Consider the following 10,146-nt stretch of genomic DNA (forward strand, 5'->3'; position numbering starts at 1 on the left):
TATAATAATAATATTTATTTACCCTCATTAAATTATTAAATTTGACCCCACAATAATTTTTTATTTAACTTTTGGTACTTCATAGTTAATTTAAAAATTTCATATTAGATGTCATTAGAATAATCAATTCTCAATTTAAATGAAATTTGTGTTTTTTCTTAGAGATCAACTCGAAAGGGTGTTATTTATCTTTTTTTATATTAGTTTTAATTTTTTTTCTATAACTATATTAATTAAAAGAACTTTTTCAACTATGAATCTCAATAAGAATTGACTTTTAATTGTATAAGAAGTAAATTTCTAAATAAATATTTACTTATATATATGTAAAAGAAATACTACACATCCAAGTCTTTTTATGAATTAAGTCTAACAAAGTTAAACAATAAAACTTAAAATAATATTAGTCATAACTGATTTTTGTTGTCTTAGACAAATTTGATTGGACTTGGTTAACAAAAAAATATGAATATGTAGCATTATCCTATATAAAAAGACAGATATTTATAAGGATTAAGTATATTTTTATTTTACGAAGTTTGGCAAAAGTTTTAAAAATACCCCTAAGTTTTATTTTGTTTCAATTTTGCCCTAAAAGTTTTCGATTTACATCAAATATATCATCGGCCTCGAAGGCTAAATTTTCAAAAAATTAAATACTAATATAACAATAATGCATAAAAATTATGCTTGATTTGCTTGTGTTGAGGGGTTGTTCTTATGAAATTGTTGTTGAATCGATCTTAAATTTTTTTAAAAATTAGCCGTCAGGGGTATATTTGATGCAAATCGAAAACTTTTGGGACAAAAGTAAAACAAAATAAAACTTAGGAATATTTTTAAAACTTTTGTCAAACTTTAAGGACAAAAAATATATTTTACTTTGTTTATACATGATTATTTTAGTGTTTTAATTTGTAAAATTAGATATTATAAAAATTAATCATGTTATGTTTACATAAAAAATAACTACTTGTGTATATATATTGAAATAACAAATATACATTAAAAATAAATTAAACAATACATATATTTATATAAAAATACATAATGATTAATAAATAATTTAATAATTAATTTTTATATATACATAATATTTAATTATAAAAATTATTTTATATATATATATATTTTTTTGTTCCACTATTAAAATTTTCTGCATTCGTCACTGGGTATTAGCAACATTGGTCCCTGGTAAATCGTTGTACTTTGGGTATTTATAGTTTACTAAATCGCTACATGTACTACTAAATCGATGTAGGATCTATTGGTTTAGTTCTTTAAGGACTTTATTACTAAATCGTAGTGCCTCAGTTTTATTCACAAGGGAGGGGGACAAGTGCCCCATTGAAATTTTAAACTCCCTTGGATAGCTCCTAATAAAAAAAGTTTAGAGTAAAATAACAATTAGGTCCTTCAAAATTTTGATTTCGGATAAATTAGTCCCTAAGAATAAAAAAGTACCAATTTAGTCCTTCAAAATAGCAAACGGTGGACACATAATGTCCTTTTATCAATTTATCAACTAAAACCTAATGGTAATATTTATATGTATTGTTAATTACTCTGACATGTCTATCTGTAAAAGATAGTCATACAGATAACAACTTTTGAAGTAAAACTTCACTTATTTTGATAGAATTTATGATAAATAGAGAATAGTTGATAAATGATATATGAAAACTAAAAAGATAAGTCCAAAACTACATAATTTTCCTACTCATGTGACAGTAACGAGTCATGCACCACTGTAAATAACGAAATATATAGAAAATTAAATAACGAAATATATAGAAAATTCAGTTTCGTTTCGCATTATTTATTGACAGAAGGACATACATATCCACCGTTTGCTATCTCAGAGAACCTAATTGATACTTTTTTTTTTCAAGAATAAATTAGTCCAAAGTCAATATCTTCAAGAATTTAATTGTCACTTAAAAATTTATTTGCCTCGATCATATTATTAATATTGATATCTTATTAAACTTATTTTAATATTAAATTTTAGAAAGAAAAATTAATAAAAACAAAAAGTTAGAAGTCAAAATAAATTACAGCTTTATAATTACTCTTAATTATCCCAAACTTTCCAATTCCCTAACTCTTGACTGATGTTCTATTTTTTTCAAATTTAATTTTATCTATTAGAATTTTCTTTAATTTAACTTTTGATACTTGATAGTCAACTTGAAAACTTCATATTTAAATATGTGTTCCAATAATCAATTCTCAAATTTAAAAAAGATTAGTGTTCTTTCTAAAAAATTGGTTAAGACTCAAAAAAATATTATTTATCTATTAATATTTCTTCTAATTTAAATTTTATGAAAGAACTATCTCTGTTATGAATATCATAAAAAATTGGCTCCATAATCGTACGGGAAATAAAGTTTTAAACAAATTTTTAATAACATATATAAAAAGAGATATTTAATTGTATTCATAATGAAAAAATTATTGAAACTTTTTAAAATATAAAATTCAGAAGAATAAAATTTTAAATTATTATTTTATCGCTTTAATTTTTTAGTTACATTATTTAAAGACTAATCATATTTTACAATAATATAATTACAAAAATTATTATCATATTATATATACTTTGTCTCTATTGTGAAAATTTTTTAGATTCGTATTGGGGTGCAACAATTTAGCAATATAATCCTTTAGCCAAATCATGCTACTAAATAGCTGCAGTGTTACATCGTATTACGTACAAAACTTGAAACAATGTATTCTACAACAATCTACATAAATAAAGAATAAGACAATTTATAATAGAAATTAATTTAGGATAATATGATAATAAAAGCTCTTTTTTATTTTATTTGGATAAAGAACCCATTGTTTAAGACATGAACAATCCCACTAGACCACCCTTTATGGCATGTTTAGCGAGGCTTAAAAAAACGAAGTATTACTATTCATGCATATAAATATATCATAGGAAAAAGAAAATTAACATAATTAACACACAACCACTGCATTTTCAAATAGAAATGTTGTTGGTAATATGAATTTGAAATAAAATAAAAATAGGCAAACCAAGATTTTTCTCTTTGTTGTGTATATGAATTTAAAAAGCCCAATAAAGGCCCAAGAAATATTAGAGCAGAGTAGCCCAACAACGTTGCCAGTTACCACTATAGTATCGCTTGTTTGAGTTGTTTCCTTATTTATAGTATTCCTTTTTCTACTTTCTATGTAATACATTAGTTGATAGTTGATATCATTCTTTTCGTTATGGGTTATTTCATTCTCTGTGTTGGTAAAATTCATCATAGGCTGCTATGCCTTCCCCCATATGCCACCATATTTTCACACAGGATTTTGGCTCAACATCAACACTGAGATGCTAATTGCTATCCGCTATTAGTTACACTACCAAGCGCCAAACAAAAAGAACTTAGCAACCAAAGCTTCTAAAGGCTTGTGCAAAACTGCAAACTATGAAATTAACAACATCCATGGATCTTCACTGTCCCCCCCACCTACAACAAAATCAAACTATGAAATTAACAATCTAGCATAACAATTGATATTGTTAGTTACATCGGCAAGTTTTGGGGGGTGGGAACTAAATCAAGTGGACCGTACTACATGTAACTCACTGCTGAGTTGTGCAATTGTGAGTGGGAGAATATAGGAATATGTGCATAGTTATTAAAACCGGACTGAACAAGTCAACAAGCCGGTTTGGTTCAGCATTAGGAATGGATCTGCAATAATCCGTAGGAACCAGCCAATTTGATACCAAACTGGTCAGTGGGAGAGAATTTTAAGGTTATGTTTCGGAGAGAATGAACACCCTATGCTGGGCTCAGAAACTTTTACTGTATGTTCTGTGCAACATTTCATGTTAATTTTAGTCCCAAGGGACATTGCATCTCTTTCGCTCCTCTCCCCCCTGTTTCTATTTGGGGTTTCTATTAGTCACAAATCACTAAGTGCACATTTGTCAATAGTAAAAAGGAACTTGGCACCGGGATTCTGGTAATTTCTCTGATTCTAAGTTGTGAAGATGAGAGATGGTTGCTAATCTTGCACGAAAGGATAGCCCATGGTGAGTAAATGATATCGAACAACAACAATAATGTCTTTGATTCATGTCATGGGGGTTCGGCTATATTTTTATGTTGGTTGCCGAAGACCTAACACAACCCTCCTCCTTTATCCGGGCTTGGGACCGGCTATGTACCGCAAGTGTAACATAGGCGGAGTTAGTAAATGATATCGAAGAACAAACTAAACGAAGGTATAGCATATCAACACAACATTAGGACAGAAATAACTTAACAGAAAGATTTTGATAACAACGCAAAGAAAAGTCATTCATGCTCAAACCAAAACCACCAAAAGCTGAAAATTACCAACCTTTGACAGCACTGACTACATCAGGTTAGCACACGCAAAGTATCCCATTGCAGCCAGTTACCATCTTTCAGCTTACATTCTGCAACTGCGGATGGTAATACCAAACAGTCAGATAAACTATGTGCATCCTGATAAAGTCTTCTCTAAATAATAGTTAGAAGAAAGTGGTCAGAAATGACATATAACTGTAAATAGCTGTCAAAAAGAACAACAATGTGTGATTAGGGTATATTGCTTTTCAACACAATAAGAAGTCATCTTTCCATAAGTCCATAGCAGGAACATCTTCCAAGTTCCAAGTCATGATCAAAGTCCCAATCATACTTCATCATCAAGTCATGTTGCCAATGAAAATCTTCTAAAGTAAAAGCAAAGCAATAATGTTGATCAATACCATGGGAGAACCAGAGAGCAGGCCCTTCCTCAATAAAAGTAAATTTTGACTAAGATCAGTTATTTGACTAGTAATACTGGAGTTTTGACGACACTCGCATCTTCGCAAATTGATAGTGATGTGGCTGAATTATCCCCGCCCCGTTGCAATGTTACCCCATCTAACTATTTTACCATAGTCAGGTTCAAGGAGGAATAGCAATATAGATGCAAGAATGATATCTTGTAACTAACTTTGCCGAAGCTAAAATTGAGAGAGAAACTGGTCTCTAGAACACCAGATACCTTATTGCACTTTTTTACCTTTCAATTACACCACATCAAGCGGTTATGTTTAGCACATTAATCGTTAGGGTTCAACCCGCCCTCTCCTCCCCTGCTTACATGCCTACTGCTTCTTCTCTTCTTCACACCAATTCATCAACTACACTTTTAGAGGAGCCTACCCCTGCCTGCACAGTTAACACTATTATTTCTCCAAAGAAAACCAAACAAGCACTCTCAATAATGGAAGGACTTATCTGGAAATTTAGCCACTACAAACACTGAATATAAATGTCAATACATAGTAAGCAGGGCACTTACTAGCCCACAATTATAAAATACAGTGATCTAACTGCTAAAGAAAAAGGAATAACATAAGTCTGATGCAATTAGAATAGAAGCAAGCATGCAGATAATCTTTATTAGAATCTGCAGAGTTTGTGCAATTAAAGGAACATGTTCATTATATTATATAGGAAGAACTGAGACAGTATCTTCTTCTAGTTAGAGAGTTCCACGGTAGCATTGTATGCCGAAAAAGGTTCTGGTGATTGGTGAAAGAAAAGAATGATGACCATCAAATAATGAGTTGAACACTCAGTCCAAAATAAATATTTCAACAAGAAAAAAATCACATTATTGAAGGTTGATGTCTAACAAGACCTAACTTCTAACAAGGTTGACGTTCAATCACACATTTCCAAAAATATTGAGAACTGGGAACGTACTCAGAGAATTAAAGAACTAAAAAACACTAAGTTACTAATATGCTTCTCAACCATGCACATAATACTTAAATTTGAAAACTTTAAGCAATAATGAAAGAATGAACATTTACAGAGTGCAATACCACCTGAATCCATTTATCCTTCTAAAAGGTTCATAATTTCCCGACAAAATTAAGCTACATAGCATAACAGTAGCAATTTAAAAAGAACAAATTAATTGAAAACTATACTTAGCTGATGCAAGAATCTCGACCCTAATCCTAACCCTTGAATTTGTTCCCCCAAGACCACTTATTTCTCCTTTTCTATTTTGTTTCTTTCACTTGTACTCGAAATTCGGCACCTGTGGGGCATCAAAACTCTCCAGAATCTTCGTTTCGCTTTCTCTACCAAAAGCCGGCTCCTCCTTCTTCCCTCCACCGAAGAATCCACCAAACCAAGAAGTTTTAGCCTCCGATTTCGAGGCCGTCGGCGGAGAAGGCTGAGGACCGTGCTGACCCGGAAATCCGACGCCTGAAGGGTAACCAGCCAGCGTAGCTTCCTCCGTGAGAGGCGGTACCGCATATAAGGTCTTGTTAAGCATGATCATACCTCCTTCCATAAGGGCCAGCAAGACACCACCGAACACGGCGGAGCGCGTGGCGACGGCGGGTCCATGACGCAGGGAGAGAAATCCTCCGGCAGCGAATCCAGATATGATTGAGTTCCATGGATCCTCCTTCTGACGAACATAGACCAAGGTACAGTCGAAGGTGGCGAAGAGTCCACCCCAAACCGCAAAGCTTCCGCCCAGTCTCGGCGCGTTGAGACGAACTGCCTGTGAAGCACCGACGAGGCGTGAACCCTTGGGAGAGTTGAAGAAGCCCTTGATGAAGTGAAAGCCGGAGCCTCCGAAGACTCCCATGCCGAAAGCGCCGCCAATGTCGTCAAGGATGCGATCAGGGCAGGGCTCGCGTGTTGTCTCCGGGGTTCCCATAGCAATCGATTCGATTCGGTTTCTCTCTTTTTCTCTCTCTCAGAAGAGAAGAAAGAAGAAAGAAGAATATATCTTAAATAGAACCCAGCAGGGTTTTCTGATTTGGGCTGACGGCATGAAACATGAAAGCCTTGATAAAGCGTCCAAAAAGTTGAGTGTGGTAGAGATGAAGATGTTGAGATGGATGAGTGGTCATATACGATTGGATAAAATAAGAAACGAAGATAGAAGGGAGAGAGTTGGAGTAGAACCCATTGTGGAAAAGATGGTAGAATCGCATCTCAGGTGGTTTGGACATGTGAGAAGAAGACCGACAGAACACCTAGTCAGGAGGGTGGATGAGATGAAAGATGGATAAGGGGTGAAAGGCAGAGGAAGACCTAAGAAAATGAGGAATGAGGTGGTCAAACGAGATCTACATGTAAACGATCCCTGTAGACATGATACATGACAGAGCACAATGGCGTCGTTTGATTCATGTAGCCGACCCTATCTAGTGGGACAATGCTTTGTTGTTGTTGTTGATGTTGTATTTTATATAAGGAATACATTGAAGATTATATCATTCTTTATATAATACGAAATTTTAACTAATAAAAATAAGGTGTCAATTTCTCATGAATTTATTTTTCCTCCAAAATGAAAGTACTATTATCTCTTCTAATAAATTTATTTTAGAAAAATATCTTTATTATAATTATATTACAATATTACAATTAGCATTTAATGAATAATACATGATTATACTAATTTAAGAAAATATCTTGATTATAATTGTTCGGTAGGTCGGGTGCCGGACGGTTCGGGTTGGGACCCTGAGGTCAACGCTCGGAATGGTGGAGAGGCTCGTCTGGTCGTAAGGGTCGTCACCCCTTCTGGTTGTCGTTAGAGGGGGAGCGCCTTATCCAGACTTATTGGAGTTTTGGCGCGGGGTCGAATCCTTTCGTCAAAGTGTCGTACAAAAGGTTGTCGGCTGTAGATAGGCAGATAGCTGACGTCCTTCTTGCTATCTTTGAAAAGAACCCCGTGAACCCACATCTTCTTATGGGTGAGCGGGAGGCCGCCAGGAGCTATATTCGTGAGTTGTCTTCTTTGTTTGCCTATGTTTCTTAGTCGTTTTTTTTTTTTTTCCGATCTAACGACTAATCGTGCTTGTTGTTTGTTGCAGTGGAGATGTCTGCCACCGTGACCGGTCTTGAGAATCTGATGAAGACCTTTTTTGAGGCAAGTGATGACGAGAATGCCGAAGAGAAGGACGTCGGTAAGTCGGAGGGTCCTTCAGGGGAGAAAGAGAGTCAGGCTTCCCCTACTCGGGATACCGAAACGTCGGGAAAACAGATCGTAGGGGGTCAGGCTTCCCCTACTCGCGATGAAGGGCCCGCTGATGGGCACGCGACTCTCACCCCTCATCCGGACAGTGACGTGGAGCTTATCCATACTCCCAAGAAGCGAAAGATGTCTTCCAGCCCGGAAGGGGCCCTTACCATAATGGAGAGGAACTTTGATGCTACCAAATTCATTGACTCCCAACTGATACCCGGGACAGAAGAGCATTTTCATGAAACCGAACTGTCCGGGCAGGCGAGGTGGATGTATCGCACCTTGCTTCGTGGGGCCGTGATAGCTCGGAAGGCCGAATTTGAGTTATCCGGTATGGAGGCACTTCGGAGGAAGCTTGAGTCCTCTGCTAAGGCGAACAATGACTTTAAGGCTCAAGTTGAGCTCCTCCAAAGTCAGCTGTCCGAGATGGGGGGGAAGCTCAGTGCTGCTGAGGAGAAGTCGTCGTTTGTTGCGGAGAGGTTGAAGGCGTCCGATGAGACCGTGGCCCGGCTTCTTGAGCGTGAGATGACACTGGAGGGTCAACTGAACGCCGCTCAGGGTCGGGTTGTCGCCTTGGAAAAGGAGCGGGAGCAGGCCGTCTTGGAGGCGAAGGCCGCTAAAGCAGAGGCCGCTGAGCTTAAGAAGAAGCTTAAGGTGGCCAAGGAGCAAGGGAAGAATGCTATCTTGATGACCGAAGATGCCCTGAAGGCTCAGCTGAGGATTGCTGCTCCTGATTTCGAGACGTCGTCAATTGGTGTTTTCAAGACTATCCAGGACGGAAAAATTGTTGATATGCCGAGGAAGTGAAGTCTTGTAACTTAGGATATTTTGTCGTTTTGTTTGTTTTGAACAATTTACTTGTCCATTCCGTATTTTGACGCTTTATAAGTTATCGTCGTTTGATTGCTGTGATTTGTACTTATTTCGTTGTTTCGTCGTGTTGCCGTTAGCGTGTTACCGTTTATTCTGGGTGGGCTTATTTCTTGTGCCCGTCTCGCCGTTTTCACATTTGGTAACAGTTTGGACCGGTTTGGTCGCGTCGTCGTCGAATTGGTTGAGGCCTATGAGCCGTCTGGCTTCCGGGGTGATCAATCCCGGGGTGCCGTTTTAGGTTTTAGTCATGTGAAACAGATGTGGAGTAAGAAAGTTTTATCAAGTAAAAAATTTGAACAAGTGAAAATTACTCGTCAGTTGGGCAAGTATTTGACAAAGTAATTAAACAAGATGAATTAACGTGTAGATAGGGCAAATATCAACTATCTGGTTAGGCTCCCTGGTCGGTGAGCCAGTGGGTCAGGAGTAGAACCTCTTTAGGTTACCTGCGTTCCATGTTCTGGGTATTTCCTTGCCGTCGAGTTTTTCGAGTTTGTAAGCGCCTTTACCGAGTACCTCCCTTACCCTGTAGGGACCTTCCCAATTTGCCGCCAGCTTACCTTCTCCTGGGGTCGGGACGCCGATGTCGTTGCGCCGCAAGACGAGGTCCCTTTCCTCGAAGTCTCGTTTGAGGATTTTTGCGTTGTAACGCAGGGCTATTCTTTGTTTCAGTGCCGCTTCTGTTAGGTGGGCCATCTCCCTTGTTTCTTCAATCAGGTCTTTCTCGACCGCTTCGCTCATGCCCGCAAGTAGTAGTCGGGGACTTGGTTCACCGATTTCGACTGGTATTACCGCGTCGACCCCGTATGTCAGGCGAAAGGGAGTTTCCCCCGTGGCACTTTGCTCGGTTGTCCGGTAGGACCATAAGACGGAGGGGAGTTCGTCGGCCCAGTTTCCTTTCTTATTGTCTAGGCGTTTCTTTAGACCAAGAAGGATGACTTTGTTTGCGGCCTCTACCTATCTCCGGCCCTGGGTTTCCCGAGAACTGGCGGTGTCGCCAAGATTTCCTTGAAGTGGTTGAATGCCTCTTCGCACGCTGGGGTCGATTCGAACGTCATTCCCTTTCTCATTAAATTGAAGAAGGGTAGGGCTCTTTCCGCCGATGCGCCGAGGAAACGGGATAAAGCTGTCAGTCTTCCGGCAAGCCTCTGGACGTCTTTGATGCAACCCGGACTCTTCATCTGAAGGACCGCTTGGCACTTTTCGGGGTTGGCT

General features: G+C 37.5%; 1 protein-coding gene across 1 annotated transcript; it reads right to left on the reverse strand.

The window, feature by feature from the left end:
* On the reverse strand, positions 6,079 to 6,836 carry LOC107613837 (mitochondrial import inner membrane translocase subunit TIM17-2-like). Its single transcript, XM_016316004.2, has one exon. It carries the CDS (start codon positions 6,736 to 6,738, stop codon positions 6,082 to 6,084), a length of 657 nt encoding a protein of 218 aa, XP_016171490.1. The 5' UTR covers positions 6,739 to 6,836; the 3' UTR covers positions 6,079 to 6,081.

This window comes from Arachis ipaensis, chromosome B08 (assembly GCF_000816755.2).
Source record: "Arachis ipaensis cultivar K30076 chromosome B08, Araip1.1, whole genome shotgun sequence".
Classification (NCBI taxonomy): domain Eukaryota; kingdom Viridiplantae; phylum Streptophyta; class Magnoliopsida; order Fabales; family Fabaceae; genus Arachis; species Arachis ipaensis.

Excerpts from the sequence above, each read along its gene's own strand:
- LOC107613837 (XM_016316004.2), bottom strand. The coding sequence starts at position 6,738 with ATGGGAACCCCGGAGACAACACGCGAGCCCTGCCCTGATCGCATCCTT.